General features: G+C 37.4%; 2 protein-coding genes across 8 annotated transcripts in view; one reads left to right on the plus strand and one right to left on the minus strand.

Moving 5' to 3' along the window:
* Nucleotides 1-709: 709 nt before the first annotated feature.
* On the minus strand, nt 710-16013 carry LOC136693685 (aldo-keto reductase family 1 member D1-like). 5 transcript variants are annotated; one of them, XM_066666800.1, is made up of 5 exons: nt 15941-16013; nt 4412-4536; nt 2109-2284; nt 1873-1950; nt 710-1112 (listed from the first exon to the last, which is right to left on the minus strand). In XM_066666800.1, the coding sequence occupies exons 3-5, from the start codon at nt 2111-2113 to the stop codon at nt 935-937; spliced, it is 261 nt and encodes an 86-aa protein (XP_066522897.1). In that variant the 5' UTR covers nt 2114-2284; nt 4412-4536; nt 15941-16013; the 3' UTR covers nt 710-934. The 5 variants fall into 5 exon arrangements, 4 of the variants coding, with proteins under 4 accessions (XP_066522897.1, XP_066522895.1, XP_066522896.1 ...); XM_066666798.1 differs by having other exon boundaries at nt 15828-15947; XM_066666799.1 differs by lacking the exon at nt 15941-16013 and adding an exon at nt 10448-10509.
* A 213-nt stretch (nt 16014-16226) lies between these two features.
* fbln1 (fibulin 1) overlaps nt 16227-17191 on the plus strand; it is a 42096-nt gene continuing 41131 nt past the window's right edge. The window contains exon 1 of one of the 3 annotated variants that reach the window (XM_066668521.1): nt 16227-16470. In XM_066668521.1, coding sequence (XP_066524618.1) covers nt 16416-16470 — 55 coding nt within the window. In that variant the 5' untranslated portion in view covers nt 16227-16415. The remainder of the gene's footprint in view (nt 16471-17191) is intronic. The other 2 variants (XM_066668520.1, XM_066668523.1) reach the window with 2 other exon arrangements.

Here is a 17191-nt window from a genome sequence, read left to right on the forward strand (position 1 = left end):
GGAAATAGAGGTCATGTAAAATATAAATGATGATAACAGCTATTGTTCCTCATGAGGGAACATGGGCTTTTTCCACAACACGTGTAGAGGGTAATCATTAATCATACATGTAAAAAGGCGACTCGTAATATGGTCACTGCAATGCATTGAATTGTAAATTAGCGCCCCTTAGCGGCCTTTCTAATGGGCCAATATGAACATGACGAAACATATCAGTCATTTTAAATATATAAGTTATTTTATCCATCATGGAATGGATACTCAGAATCTGAATATCTGTATAACCATATAACAAGGTAAAGAGTCTTGGCATATCATTCAGAAGAGTCTTAACATTTATCATTCAGTGGCTTAACATATCATTCAGATTTACTAAATGCTTGTAAGAGTGCAACGAGTGATCGAAAGTTCATGTATTCAGTCTTATACCAATCCTTTTCTCACTGAAGCACAGCAGCATCTTTTCATGTGAAGTATCTGAATTATCTGGATTTCAAAGTGTGTTTGATAGATATAGTGTAAAAATACAAGAAGAAAACTGGTTCTATAATTAGCTGGTACTCATAAGAATTCCACAAAGCAAATATTTTATTTAGTCCTTCAATAACTTTCATTTCATCATCAGTAAGAGAAAAATCTCTGCCAAAGATCTGCCACAGGAAATAAACAAATAAAGATTTTATTTGATTTCCAAGGTGTAGATGTTTTACGTTAAAAAAATGCCTCTGTAAACAATAAAAATATGAGTCACAGCATTAAAACACTAATAACAAAATAATTAGTACATTTGCTTTTGGGCTCTTTTAGAATGTGTTAATTTGAATAAGAAGCATTTTAAGGTACACTAAAGTTTATTATAATAATCATTTATGTATGTAGGTCCAAATACAAGACATTATATTCATTTTGTAAGTCTTAAAAACTCTAATTCTGATCATAAACTGACCTGGGAGTTTTCTCTGATGTGCTGAGGGCTAAAGCTCCTGGGGATAACAACAATTTCTCTTTGAACACTGTATCTCAGAGCTACCTGAGCTGCATTCTTTTTGTATTTCTTTCCAGTGGAGACCAGATCCTCATCTTCCAACAGTGGGGGACACTTCAGGTTAACCCTGACCATAGGCAATGCACAAAAAAATGATATTAGAATAATGAGCAAATTACAATTTTCCCCCCCAATACAATACAGTCCCTCAGATTTTCCTTGTTGTTACAACCGTATATAACTGAGGATTGTGAACGAAATTCACTGTGGTAGTTAGACATTTCTGTGTTAGTTCCATATGATTGAAGGACACATGAATATGCATAAATTGGGGTCACAATAATAGACAGAATAACATAACAGACATAGACATTAGATTATAGACATAGACAATCTGATCCCAAAGGGATTAATAAATCATCCACCTCTGTACCATTGTCTGTACATGAATTGGACCAATCAGAAGCAACCAAACATTCATGGGCTGTGATGTCACATCTACCACTAATTAGTAGTCTTGTCACAATACACTCAGCATTCAAACTTCAAGTCCTGGGATTCTTGGCCAAAAACAACAGGCCGGAGCCTTAATTCATAGAAATGTCTAAAGTTTAAAATCACAGCAATAGACATTACAAAAACAGCAAAGTAAAAACCACAGATAAGCACCAGAACTGCAGAGTAATGCACTGAAATGCTGTGATAAAGCTTTAAAAAAACGATATTTCAATGTCTGAACAGGAGTGAATAATCACATAAACAGAAGCCCAAAGAAACAGTGCACAGGTACAAGCAGTGAATCATAAGTATGATGAAAGTTAGTACCAGTGAGACACAGACCTTGAATGAATGCTGGAATGATGGAACAAGTTTAAAACATCTCTCACCTCCCATGTAGCACACAGGTCTGTCTTATGGTAAATGTATTTGCCATTTTTATCTTTTGAGTAGAACTGATCACCTGGCTAAAACAAAAAACAAAAACTGGTCAATATCTGAGCTTTCATCTGTACATCTGTAAGTGTTTTACAGGAACTGTATTCTTCACTTCCTTGTCTTTCATTTTGTCTTTAAAGTCAGCTTATAAAATTGTGTGGCATATGCATTTACATTCATTTCATACCTCATCCATCTCTATCTTTTAAAACAAAATGTTTCTTTTTTTCTTCTTTTTTTTGGCATTAGTCACATCCCAGATTGTGAAATGTCACATGGAGAATTTCCATCACGTTTCATGAAAAGTGCAGGCTTTAGATGCCGCAACAGTTTTTGTTTAATATCAATAGGCCAAGTAGAAACCTAGATATCAAGAAAAAGAAAAAGTGTGGATGGGGCTGATGTTGCACTCATCTGCGTATCTCTATTATTTACCTTACTGACAAATGGAAAACAATTATGGAATCTGTAAAGTATGTTCTACAGCCTGAATATAGAGAACCAGTGGAAGGGTGTGAGTGGAGGAAACACTAAGATATATATGAGAAGGTGAGTGAGTGAGAGAGACCTTTCTAATTTAAATACTTGTCTGATGTCACAGCACAGGATAGCTGCCATATTCCACACCAATAGAGTCCAATTACAAGGAAAGGCGCTTCTGTAAATCAAGAATGTCCATAACAGGAACGCCCACTTATCTTTCATTGGCAGATGTCAGAAAAAAGCTTTTCATTGGCGGAGGCAACTTAAAGGTGAAACTGCAACAAACCAGTGACTACAAACTACAGACATTACTCATTATAAACTGGTAATGTTTCTATATTTAATGTTACCCAATGATCATTTCACATTGATCATAAATGCAGTACATGGTTTGAGCCGGATCCTGCAGGAACAAGGTCCAACCTCTCTCAAATTTATAGTGCATGTGTTCCAGAATTTACCTGGATCCTGCACCGTTCTCAACGGCAGTTGTATAATTGAGTTCAGCCGCTTAAGAAATCCACTCTCCCTAAACCATGTGAACTGGAGAGGCAAACTCCTCAGCAGAACCGATCAGAAACTTCTTTTCATGTGCACTTGCTGGATCAGCCAAGTCTGTGTGCCTTACCTCATGATTAACAAATCAAGCACTGCTCACCGCCACTAGTGCATTATTAATATGTGTTTACTGCCACAGTTGAGTTACATGCAGAAGACATATTTTGCATAATAATAAATGAATTGAAGTTTGGAATGTTTTTAAACTAATCCCTTATAATCTTACAGGCATCAATATCTTTAAGGAAACACTATAAAATAGGGACTGCTGAAAACCCCTTAATTTATTCAGCAATGTTACTGTCCCTTTAAAACCCAAGCCCACCCACAACTGAAGTCACGCAAAGGGCGTTCCTGGTGGGGCGTGTTTGCATCACAGAAACACCCTCAGTTAGTGCTGCAATTAGACCCTTCTCACCATATTGGGGACCTACATATTGCCCAATGAGTATAAAATACACTCAAATAAAAACTGATATTTAAATTGTTTTATTGTTTCTGTCAACACTTATACAACACTTGGCCCCTGATCCATTTATCCATGCCACGTTCATAAACAGCAGCCTGTCAGTTCGTAGAGGAGCTCGGGCTGCATCCCAAAGTAGCGATCATACTCCCTGTTATATAGTGCATATCACAAATTTAATAAAACAGACTGTAATTAGAAGTTCATTCGACAGGGAAACTTGACCCTTATAGCTCACTAAAATTATTCTCGACATCACACACTCTGCGAGTTCACAAATGTATTTTTTGACCGACTGTGCCCTACGGAATGTGTAGGAAGACATTTGGGATTCTGTCTTGGCTTTGCTGTGACATGGAAACCTCTCGCTGATCACTCATTTTCAGGCAAGAAGGACTACTTTATAAGCCAAACCAAAGGAATAATTCAGGCAAACGGTCGCTTTAAAACATTATCCTCCAAAAATCTGTTCCACTCTCAGAGCGCATGGACAGCAGGATCAAATTATTTACACTGTAAACAGGGGAAAATGCAGACAACTGAATATGTAGCTTTTGTCTGTAGTCTCTTACACACCAAACCAAAGCTGAAGCTGAAGCTTGTGATCTGTGTATGAAAAACTCTTATTCAGACAGAAGGGCAGAGAGACGCATTAGAGACTTATGTGCTAACAGTTTTTAGCACAGTATGATCATATTAGATCATATGATGAAAATGCTAATGTGGCTAAAAGATACAGTCTTTTTCCACTTTATTATTCTACACATTGCAAACCTTTACACATCTGACATAAAGCAGCGGTGGGCTTCTGTGCTATTGGGTGTTGTAAAAGCTGAGCTGTGTATGACATAGATGTATACATATTTCCCATTTGTTTACATTAGCACTGCATTCTGAAACTAATCGGTCCCAATATGGCACCCAAACAAGCAAGACCTATCTCACATCCTATCTAGTTTCTAAAAGTACAAGCATAAGTTTACCTTAAAGGCAATGAGAAGCTCTATAAATGTACAAATCAACATAATCCAGCTGTAAATTCTTCAGGGTCCTTTGTAGTGCAGGTTTAACCAGCTCAGGGTGATGGAAGGTGTTCCACAGCTGGAATCTAGAACAGAGAAACAGAACTACACATTAGAATGAGATGGAGCAAATTTTGCTCAGTGCTTCAGTTTTGCTTGTGAAATGTGGCTTGTTATACCAATACAACAACCATAATCAAATCATTTTTCCAGTATACATATTATGGATTATTAACTGAATAAACAATTTATTGAAAGGCAGCATATGAGTCTCCTGCTCATATGAATCTGCTCTAGAATTTCCATCCATTGGTCCATAAGTAGTCTAAATTTCATGATGCTAAATTTCCCATGTGACACAAATTTTGACTATTTATTGTTATAAAAAAATAAGTCAATGTTACTAAATTAGTGAAACATTTGAAAATGACAGAGTATGAAAATAAAGTGTATGTAGAATACAAGTATATGACAGTTGAATATTTATTATAGTAAATATTTATTTTCTCACATATATTCAAAATGGACGATTAAATACAGAAGTATATCTCAATATTAATGACAGCTTTCTCAGTTCTTCTCAGACCTTTAGAAACTATTTTGACGCCATACAATCCTTTCTAACTCCCTAAAGTGGGACACCTTCATATTTTGAATACCTCTTAGTCAAACTATCTGAATTCAGTAATGAGTTTTTACAAATTTTAAGATATAGATTCTGCCAGAGGTCCAGTTTTATATGCGGCAGCCTCCCGGGCAGTGTGTTTGGGTGTCTCTAAGAGGATGATTGCTCATTATGAAAGTTTTTGTTTGTGTGTTTACAACTGTAGTTATATAATATGATGCTATCTTAGTGTTGCATGTTACTGAAGGCAATTACAGATGTATTTGCATGGAAAAGAACTCATAAAACAACATCTGGCATCTCAGTTTGTTGACCAAACAGGACTAATGACAGTCAGACTTGATTTATTTCTCTAACACATTATTATTAGAATATACTGTAGCATTATCAGATGCAGATTCTTACTGGATCCCCATACGTTCACTTAACGGGACAGAGTGATTCTCTACAGTCAGTCTGAGAGTCATTATTTCACTGGTGAGAGAATGCACGAGGTTCAAGGCAACTTTTCCCTCATCATATTTGTGTGTAGCCTATTGCATGCCTTTTACACTCCTCCTATTCCTTTTGACTAATACTTCACAAAACCTCCCAGTGAATGTATAGGTGTGAATATGTGGTAGACAGCAAAAAGACAAATTTACAGAGTACAGGTAATTTTTTTTTCGTTCAGTTACATTTTTAACTGACATTAGGGCATAAAAATTAACCAATAACATGGCCATTTTGCTGAATTTATTTGGAATCTGTTAGTACTTTCTATCATTCTAGATAGGGATTTACCAGATATATTTGATTAATTAATTGATTAATTAGAGAATGGGCAAGAAAAATGGTATTGCTCCTAATGTCCAGAATTAATTAGCCCTCCAAATACATACACAGCAAAGAACCTTTATTTAACTAAAAAACATTTCTATTTTTTATAAAGATGGATTGACTTTTTAAGATTTAAACAAAAAAAATCTGATGCTTGCAATGAGTTATGTTTACCACTGTTACATTGCCTTTCCTTTTAAATAATTTAAATAATTTGGGTACTGAGGACACAAGGTCTTGCAAGTGCAGTAATTGCATTGCATTTTTCTTAATAGACTTTAGCTGTTCAACAGTGCAATTTTCAGCAGAAATGGGGACTCATCTGACTACAGCATGTTTCCACTCACTCAAAAGTGTTTCTTGTGAAATAGAATTTCCAGATGCATTTCTTGATGCAGTGGTGGACTGTGTTATGTAACAATAGCTTTCCAAAGTGCTCCTGAGCCCATACGGCTATGTTTATCAAAATGGCATGATATTTTTACTTGCAGTGCCATCCGAGGGCTTGAAGGCCAATTTCATTTAACGGCAGTTTCTACACAGCCCTACACATGCAGATTTCCATGGGGTTCTCAATTTTTTTCCACAATATGTTCAGATAATGGTATACCTCCAACCCCCTTGAAATGTAAAAAGAAATGTTCTCTTTAAAGTGTTTGATAACTCTTATAATTTGTCAAATGTGAGTCATTACACATCTTTATTTGCAAATCAAATCAAATCAAATCAAATTTATTTATATAGCGCTTTTCACAACTGATGTTGTCACAAAGCAGCTTCACAGAATTCCAGTAAGACAAGATTTGACATGAAATGTAAAGACAAATGTAAAACCCTCAAGTGAGCAAGCCAGGGGCAACAGTGGCAAGGAAAAACTCCCCCAGCTGAGGAAGAAACCTTGGGAGGAACCAAGGCTCACAAGGGGTGACCCATCCTCCTCTGGTCAATCTACTGGTGATAATAGTTAGTAGTCCGTGAGAACTTCATGCAAATGCAAAGATCATATCATTTGGAGCAGAAGACATTACTTGTGTTACTCCAAGTCAGACAATATCATAAGGCCTCTTTCTCATCTTTAGGCCTGGCTATGGCAAATGGATATTTGGTTCCATTAGCCTCACACTGAGGTCCCCTGCTGGGCCTCAGCAGGGTCTGAGGGTTATAACCCCACCCCCTCCTTATATGAAGCACAAGACTCTATCCACAGGTAGAAGGACCAGATGGAGTTTATAGCAGCTACTGACAGCAGATGTGTCCCAAATGGAGATGACAACCACCTAAACCCGAAGCACAGTAAATCCTGCATTGTGTGGCTCTGTGAGAAGCATACATGAGGCTCTTAGCAAAACACAGAGAAATCACACTGTAAATTGCGTGAAATTGTGAGCAGCTGCTCACCCGTGCTGGCAGAGAGGAGTGTGTGCTGACGTCTGCTTTGTTAAGTTGTTTAGTCTAGGCTTCCTCCCAGTTGTGCAGGCTCTTAAGGTTATTGGAGGAGTATCCTGGTGTTTTTGTCTGGGTTCAGAAAGCTTTGGTTTGTGGCGGATAAGGAACAATACAGAACACTCTGGTGTTTGGATTTAAAATACAAGTGAACACATGAACTGGATGGCGTCATGCTGATTTGAACAAGCTGTTGCAGACAAAAAAGAGTGAAACCAACGTCACATGGCTGTGCTGCGTTCTGCACGAGACAAATAAGAACCACTGACTACACTACAGTTTCAAAACAGTCTTACTCTTACTTAGGCCTTAGTGGGCTTTATCTTTGCCAACCTATATTTATTATATGTATCATCAAGTAAATACAGCTGTATGATCAGGACAAATGATTCTAGTTAAAAGTCTGGAAACCAAAACAATTTTGGGAATAGTGCAATCATTTTCATATATTTCTTCAGGGATTATTTTGCATTTTTTGAGAGCACAGTAATTTTAGTTTTATATTACGTGTAGACAATGTAGCAGCTGTTAAAGAAGTGCATCTGGAAAAAAAAACACATGCTAAAATGTAGCTCCAAAATAAATTAAGACAGGCAATACATTCCATGTCTTCAGGTTCTAAGAAATATTTGAAATATTACAAAGTAACATTACCCAAATTTAAGGTGTAGAATGGTTTAGAGACTAGGTACAGGTTCAGCAATTATCTTCACTAAAATAAACCAAATTTAGAAATAAACAGTCCTAAAACCCTACATTATAAACTTTGAAAGATAAAAGTAAACAACAAAAACTTTAATAAAGCTACATAAAACAAGCATAGATATAAATATAAACAGAATACTATGCAACAGAGAGATGACTGAACTTTGGAGGCATTGAATAAGATGAAAGCGAGTGTACTGAACAGAATTGAAGCTGAGTTGGAGGTAAAGTAAAAGTTGATACTCTGCATGTGATATTTAGATACTAAGGCTTTTGTGTAATATTCTGCTTAATAGTGGAGTTGAGAGTCAGCCATTGGAGTGGGAAGTGTTGCAACTGTATAAATAATGGGCCTTTCATTGAAAGAGCATGAGTTTTCACCCCAGTGATGCCATTCAACATGAGTCCAAGAGAGATAAATAATTCTCTCTGGGTGGGTATATTATGACAGAACTGGAAAGATATTGTTCTCCTCCAAGTGTCTTCTGCTATCTAGTAGCAATGTTTTAGCAGCAATTTCAAAAGGTATAATAAGCACCATGTGATTGAGAAGGTGGTATTGGGACTGACTAAACTAGAGAGCAAATGGGTTCAATTTTTATTTTTTTATTTTATTTTTTATTTTTTTGGGTCAGGCACTTTATTAAATAATTATTCACACAGATGTATACTGTCACTTAAATATTATTGACTGACTAAACAGTTGCTTAAAAACTGATATCTTAAGTAAATGAATTGCATAAATTATATAAATATCAATAGTATACAAGGTCAAAAATGTGTCAAGGCATCTCTTCAAAACCATAACATAATGCGTGAGCTGATGTGAATCCAAAATCCTCTCAGTCTTATTATTTTATTTCTCCATATGGAAATACAATAGAGCCTGCTTATCTGAACAGGAGGAGTGATCCAAGTAATTCAGCAGATCTACTGCTTACGTTAACTGCAGCACTTAGATATATTGTGGAAATATTGCTCATTTGCCAGTTCTTAGGCTTTCGAAGAAACATTTTTACACTGACTTCCTTAGTAGGACTGAATGACAGTGCATCAAAGGTCTGTTCTTTAAGATGGTGCTGCTGCTACTTTGAGGAACTTCTTTACTGCATCATGGGTCAGTACAGAATCACATTTCAAAAACCTAATCATTTTGCTATTTTAAAATCATCATTTCTGGTAAGAAAGCTAAATTATCCCCATTATTTTCTGGAAACATTGAAAGCAAATGGAACACTTACCTAACAAAATAACTTAAAAAAGTAATAAAGATTAAATAATTATCTTATTTTTAATACAACCTTCCAATGAGAAACACCTGATGTTTTAAATAAGCTAATGTCAAACAAATATTGTTGAACTGTTTGCCCTAGTACAGAGGTCATCAACTGTGTTTCTGGCAATCTATTCACTAAAAAGGTACAGTTCGTATCTATTAAACAATTAAACAGGTCCTGTGCATGTGAACATTAGAGTTGGGGTTTTAATCTGAGGTTAAACTGGTGTTTGCAGAAAGGCAGTAAAGTAAATTAAAGTAAAAAGTAAAGCTCAGCATTCCAGCGACAGCCAAAATCAACAGCATGTCACTGACCTGGTTCAAAAAGCCCACCACCAGGCCAGTCACGCAATCCACTAGAGGACGCTAAACTTCAGTTTCAGAGAACTGCTAGCCAGCCTAGGTCCTCCTAAACACTGGAATACCAAATACCTTTATACAAAACGCGTTTGTTGGAAATGTTTTTCTAACACCCTTCATTTTTAACAGATTATAACAACCAATTGTTGGAACATGACTTTAGGGAGCCACAACAACACTTGTGTAACCTCTAAGTGTATCTAAAGTAAGGCCACAGTCAAAACCCATGTATAGAAAAAAGGAACAATACTTCATTTTGCACAGAGAGCATAAGCTAAAAGTGTGGCAATAAGAGTTACAACTTTGATCTGACTAGTGACTGCAACCCTAAATCTAAATATACTCAATATTGTGAACCACTAAATAAACACTAAAATTCACATCATACAGTAAAAGAAATAACCCATTATATATTAGTAACAACAAAGCTAAAAACTGACTCTCCAACATGCCTGCAGCTAGGTCACGCAAACACAAGGCCTTCAGGGCTTTCAAATCAGCCACATTATCCTATAAAAAACATACGTAACATAAATCCCCAAAACGTACCTTAAAGTTTCCCATGCCTGGTTTCCTAGCCCAAGTGTATAGTCCTCCACACAACCAGATGCTAAACAATTAAAACATACATACAATATATATATATATATATATATATATATATATATATATATATATATATATATATATATATATATAATAAGTAGTAATGAGTAAATGGATAATTTCCCGCACTTAGTTTCTGAACATTTGTGCACTTCATACTCACAAAATGTCTGAAACTTGAAGCCACCTAAGCATTACACCCACTCGCCAAATGGTTCATCTTCTCCTAAACACCCACATATATAGACTCTAGGAGGGCACTGTGTTACAATTACTTTGTCCCTGACTACAACCCCCTACCAAATCTTTAGTTCTACCTTACCAATTTAATTCCACTCTGTCACATTAGTAAGGCTGGGCATTGATAAAGTGTGATAAGGCCTGGTTTTTAGGATGCATTTCAGTTCACCCCAACAGTTATCAGTTAGATTTATCTCAGAGTTCTGTATGAGCGTGTGGGCACTGTCATGAAATAAATAAACAAACAAATAAAGCATGCCTCAAATTCTTGCCACAAAGATGTACTTTTATATAGGTGTGTTCAGTATTGATGTATGCTCTAGCACCCTTTACTAAGGTGTCCAGTTCAATCAATGCAAAACAGTCCCAGACCATTACACCCTCTCAACCAAAGTTCACAGTTGGCAATATTCGTTTGAGCAAGTAGTGATCTCCTGGTATCAGCCAAACCCAGATTCCTCCACCAGACTGCCAGATGGTAAAGTGCGATTCATCACTCAAGAGAATGTATTTCTGTTGCTCAGTCAGAGCCCAACAATGGTGTGATTTAATCCAGCTGACAATGGTGCACTGTGATCTTAGGTTTGTATGACACTGCTCAGCTGCTGCAGACACAAAATTCTTGTGAAATAGCCACCCAGTAACTACATGGAGTGTCCAGAAAAGATAGATGTGATAAATACTGTGATAATTTCCTATGCTGTGCAAATTCACATTAGGTAAAACAGTGTGATACCTAAAATACAATGTACCCGATCCTGCTATCTTGGAAACACATTGTTTCTTTCACTGTAAATTGTTACCACAGAAGACCATGTTGACAGTCTTGAGAGAGCTAAAGTGCTGAAAGACTTTGTGAGTTCTTTGATGTTCACTAAGGACATCAAAGTTTGCAAACATTTATGAAACTTGTGGTGAAAGCGGTTTAGACTGGATACATCTCTGTGATAAAAGTCTTAACCAAAATACACCAAAATTCCTTTCTTATCTCACTCAAGGCATGTTTAGGCAACCCATTATATTATTTAGATATCCCAAGATGAGTAATTAGATGTACTGAGATGTCTCAGTTGCCTTAGGGACAAGACAGTGATGACTTTGTAAGTTTCACAAAGAGCAGAGAGACAGACGTGCCCATACACTCATGCACACCACTCACTTTTGGATACATTCACAAATGTGATTTGTTGGATTTTATGAAGCCTGTTCTATTTATACATTACAATGTTTTCAACAGTGATATCCAGAGAGCTGTCTTCTCATCATTCACACATTATTGTAGAATGCATTGTATATGCATTAAATGTGAAATAAGTTATAACATCATTGGAAGTTGATAATAGAAATTTAAATCACAGTTACTCTTTGAAATGACATTTTGTATGCAGATAAACAGTGATTGTGTGTTAAAATGAGCAGACGTGTGTTCTCTCTGTATATGATCCATTCCTTCACATAGAGAATTAAAAAATTCTTTATAATTGAACAGTGGTTCCAAAGTGGTTCATATGTCTGTATATAAATAACAAGATGTAAGAATATTGCTCTGTGCATGGCCGGTCAGTCATTTCCATCTGTAAATTAAGTTTCATTTTGAAAGCCCCGGGAACAAGATTTACAGGGTCACCACAGTTTCTGAGGTCAAGTGTGAGGTCAGAAGTCATGACTGCGCCTTGTTATCTGTTGTAACTCCAGAAAAGCCGTCTACATCCATATCACACCTGACCTAATCAAGATAATCCCAGTTAAAGAACTGTGATTAAACGCATTGCTACACATTCTGATCAAGGTCTGAAAGCACTTGATTCATGTGTATTTCTTTATTGTTTAAGCCATAACTTAAGTTTTAAAATGTTTTTAAATGCAATGCAAGTTTCATTTCCCACATGGTAAAAGGTTTAATGTTGCTTATTTATTTAATAATATTAGTTACATCAAGTATTCATGATCAAGACTTTTTGGCATATTATTGAAAAATAAATCACTTTTACATGTTTACATTTATGTAGGAATCTGGAGCACTTACCAACCCACAAACACAAGGAGCACGGAGGAATAAGTATCACACAAATGTTGGGTTCAGCAAATATTCTGTGCCACTGGAGTGGACATTTGTAGATAGAAGTTTTCATTGTAACAGTGATAAGTCTAAGTAACCTTTTAAAGGGCAAGATAGAACTAGCCAGGACTAGCCCTATTATCCTGAGGCAATGTTGAGCCTCTTTTAAAGCATCACTGTTCAAGACCCTCCATGGAGTGTTTTTTGGTGAACAACTACTGAGTAAGACAGTCATGAAAGGACAAATCTGCTCTAAGTTCAAAAGAAAGTGCGTGCCCTCTGGAAGATTACTGTCATTTAAGATGGTCTCTGTACTGGTAATTTCCTTTGCCTAGGAGCAGACAGAGGTTCTCTCTGCTTTTTGTTAAACCCTTAAGACTGAAGGAATGAGGGAAAGAGAGATAGTTAGGTAGAATGTACAGATTGAGACAGCCGCAGGAATAAATCGAGCCTTAAGATGAGAAAATTAATAAGGCAGCAGTTTCCCCTTAAATCAGTCCTCAGCACACATATACATCTCAGCACAAAAATGGCAATAACCTAGCAACTGCAGCACTATACAAGATTAAGGTATTCAGAAGCCCTGTCACTGCAATACACTGTAATATGCATAACATATGCGTACCATTCCAGTGCCGTTTAATTATTGAGATTTTAGATTTTGCTTTTTATAAGCTAGATTTGTGCTATTAATATTTATTGATGCAGGTATAGCCTGATTATTAATTACTGAGTTGAAAATGTATTTCAGACTACTCAGATCAACTCCTTGGGGGTTTTTAACACTTCCCCAAAAGTCTCCAGCCCTCTCTCAAATTGATCAAATGGGCATCAATCACAGTGACTATAGTAAAGGCATAAATAAGTCTTCAGTCTTCAGTGTGCTAAAGTATCCAACAGCCCATCCCAAGTATAAAAAAATAACATTTTTGCTAGATTTATGGAATTTGGCATGTACATATCCAGCAGTCCTGTTTGTGCTGTATATTCTGTGTGCAGAGTGACTTAATGGATGTATTCCCCGAGTGGCTTCTTCTTGAAGAATGCATGTGGCTTTGATTAGCGGCTCTTTTACCTCTCTGGTTCTGCCCGGCAGCAGTGATTGAAACAGCAGAAAGCCTAGTCTGGCAGCTGGCACACAAATGTTTATGTCGTCTGGCAATTATTTTTGCTCATTCTTGCTAATTTCAGGGAATTAGACTGGTGTGGGGAGGGGGGGGGGGGTATTGGGAATGCTTTGGAAGAGGGAACTGGGGGTCTTTTTTAGGACCTTTCAAACAAACTTTGGCCCTAAACTCAGATGCAACCACATGCTTCTTGTTTATCTCATTGCTTGTCTGTTCTTTTATGATGAACATACTTTGAAAAACAGAGGTGAGACTCTGCCCACATCAAAAACCATGTGCTGAAAAGGAGAATGTAGAAGAGGAACCTAGTGGTGTGTCATTAGTAAACTTGTCAGCTCTTTTAAGTGAACAGACTTTTAAGTGGGCTGGCTCTTTTTGATGAGCTGCTTTCAAGGCAGACCAATATCCTATGACACACTTTAAATGTATTCATTCATTCATTCATTGTCTGTAACTGCTTGTCCAGTTCAGGGTTGTGGTCACTTTAAATATAATTTTATTTATATTAGATATAAACAACTTTAAGATATTTCGATGAACTCAAACTCTGACATCTGGTGAACACACTGCTTTAACAATTCTGTAACAAATGCAAACAGATTGCAAGTGAAAAGGTTGAGATTCCCTAAGGCTTCTTTAAAAAGAACTTCCTTGCTACAAGAAAACGCAGCATAAACCAGCATTGGTGTTCACCAACACCAGTGTATTTTGGGTTTTGGACGTTTATATGATTGTGAACCTAATTGAACACAGTATGTGATCATCTTCATCAGCACAGACCAGTATTAACCAGTTTAGCCTAGTCTGGAAGTCATGCTAGTGTTGCCACACGTCCTGGTTTCCCCCGGATTGTTCTCTTTTTTTAGCGTTAGTCACCAATCTCTGCACCCCACACCCCACCACACCCCGAGCGTCCTGGTTTTCCCGCTACTCAGATGTGACAAACCTAAGTCATGCTGACAAATTCATGTAATTGTATTTTTAAGTCATGAGGTAGAAAATAAACTACTTAATAATTTAGTTATAAATAAAGAGAAATATGACATCGTACTGCGTAATATTACTACATTTGGCTGAGTTTGAATAACTGAGTAACGGACAATGCTTGGAGAGTCAGAAGTAGAAAGAGTCGATTCTTTTTAGTGAGCTGAGTCACTGAAAAGAGTCGGGTGCTCCTCGCTAGAATCTAGTGAAGCCCCCCTTTCGTCTGAAAGAGAGATAAAGCCTCTGTTGTTGACTTGTTATTTGGTTCAACGAAACCAGAAAACTCACACCAGGGACGTCGTCGGAAAGGATTCTGCTAAATCAAGCCGCTTCCCCAGTGGGCAGCTTCCTCAGGCTCTTACACAAGAGTGGCCACAACAAACAACACAGCTCACTTCACCGCACTTTCTCAAATCTGAGCGTGACTTTCTAACGCTTAACATTTTTAATGGTCCCCTACTCCGCACGGTGTAGAAATAACGGCTTCTGCATTCAAAACAGTGCTACACATGTCTAAAACAAAGCCATTCAGGCATGAACTGACCGGTTCTCAGTGCACTGTTTGGGTGCAGTGACCTCAGTGTATGGCACACACAGAATAAACAGTGGGAGTAGGGAGCCATCATGAATTCAATATACTACCCAGTAAACAAGGAACATCCCTGGACGTTCAAAATAGGTCTAAAAGTAGTCTGTCCGTCAAGGGCATATTTTAAACGTAAATGGACGTCCAAAATCCATCTTAATAAGTTAGTTAAGTGGTGACCACGTCAGTGGACGTCCAAAATGCGTTTTATACAAGTAATTTATTTCGGGACCAATTAATAACGTCAATGGACGTCCAAAACACGTCTAATAGTCGTCTTTTCAATGTCTGTGTTTGGACGTCTTTTCAACGTTCATTTTCAACCTTAAGAGAACGTTGATTAAACGGCAGTCATTACGTTATTTCAACGTTGAATCAACGGCTAAATGTTTACTGGGTATTGAGAACACACTGACATGCATTCAAATGATATAAAAGGGCCATGTTTATGTCATTGTAGAGAGTAAAATCAACAAAATGCTATTTCCCCCCGGTACCAGATTTTGCGCACGTCTGGTTACAGTTAGCTAATAAAGATCAAAATTACCTGTTAATGAGGTCCTGGTCAATCACTCATGGCCTAGCAAAAGTAATTTGTGAATGGACAGCACGGCCTTCGCCAACATTATTTTAGGTTTGGCATTTGAGAAACTTACTTACTTTTCGCACAAGACCAAAAAAAAATAAAAAATAGCGAACCAAATGGGGTCCGATCACTTGGCGAGCAGCTCCGTGAACTGCTTCTCAAAAAATAAATAAATAAATAAATAAATAAATAAATAAATAACTTGTACATTCTTACATGGTGAGGCAGTAATGTTGTGGTGGTCCGTTTAAAGTGCAATGGTAACTTTAAAACAAACAAGCAAAAAAAAAAAAAAAAACCTAACTTCGACCAACATGGGGGGCACATCCCGTAATGCTCCCCCCTTAGCGACGGCGAGGGCAGTAGAGTAGGGTCTGTGAAACTCGTGCTCTCCACCCCCTCTCTATGTGCTCTATCGTGACACGCTGAACCGCGCCAAACTGAACAGGCTTTCAGAAACACCTCTCCGACCGCCGCACCACACACACCGTCGGATCTTCACACTGCTCCATCAGATACCTCGTACGCGCTTTTGAAGCTCCAGGAACCATGGGTCCCAGGCTGGTCATCCTCTTCTATTTGTACGGCTTCGTACACAGCCAACGTAAGTAACCCTTTCACTATCGATCACCACAGGCACTGCTGTGTTCAAAATCAGGAGTCTTTTCATACAGGAATCCGCAGAAATGCTCGTTCTGGGAGGTTTTGATCAACTTAAGAGAAGAAATGCATGCTGCGCGTTTCAGATTACCCAGTAATTTACCGAGCAGTCCTTGCTTACAGTGGGACTTTATTAAACAGCTCTACCTTCTCTTCTTTTGGTGAATTAGAATAATATGAGAGACAAGTTTCTGCAGCTGGTCAAAGCATTGCTTATTTGTTACTTGACTTCGGACTTTGGACCTCAGAGACTACACTGATACCTCTGACCACATTTTTATTGTACTGATAAATTTAGGGCATTTGGTAGACACCTTAAACTTAATCATATTAGAGACGTAGGCTCATGTGTCATTAGGAGTGTAGTGTGCTTACCCTATTCTGAACACTAACCAATTTAGGTAAAATTACATAGAAATATAATTAGTGCTGAACCTTCTTTGGTGTCAGGTTTTAAAATGTGGACCTATTAGTGCCTTACGTGTGTGTCATGATGTGTATTGTGTATTATGAAAATGTCTTGCAGGAAATCTCTTTTCCTCCAGACACACAAAGGCAATAAATATGTCTCTGGATTCATTCATTCATTATCAGTAATCCCCTTATCCAGTTAAAGGTCTGGAGCCTACCCAGAATCACTGCAAGACAGGAACACACCCTGGAGG

The sequence above is a fragment of the Hoplias malabaricus genome, chromosome 4, assembly GCF_029633855.1.
Source record: "Hoplias malabaricus isolate fHopMal1 chromosome 4, fHopMal1.hap1, whole genome shotgun sequence".
NCBI classification, from domain to species: domain Eukaryota; kingdom Metazoa; phylum Chordata; class Actinopteri; order Characiformes; family Erythrinidae; genus Hoplias; species Hoplias malabaricus.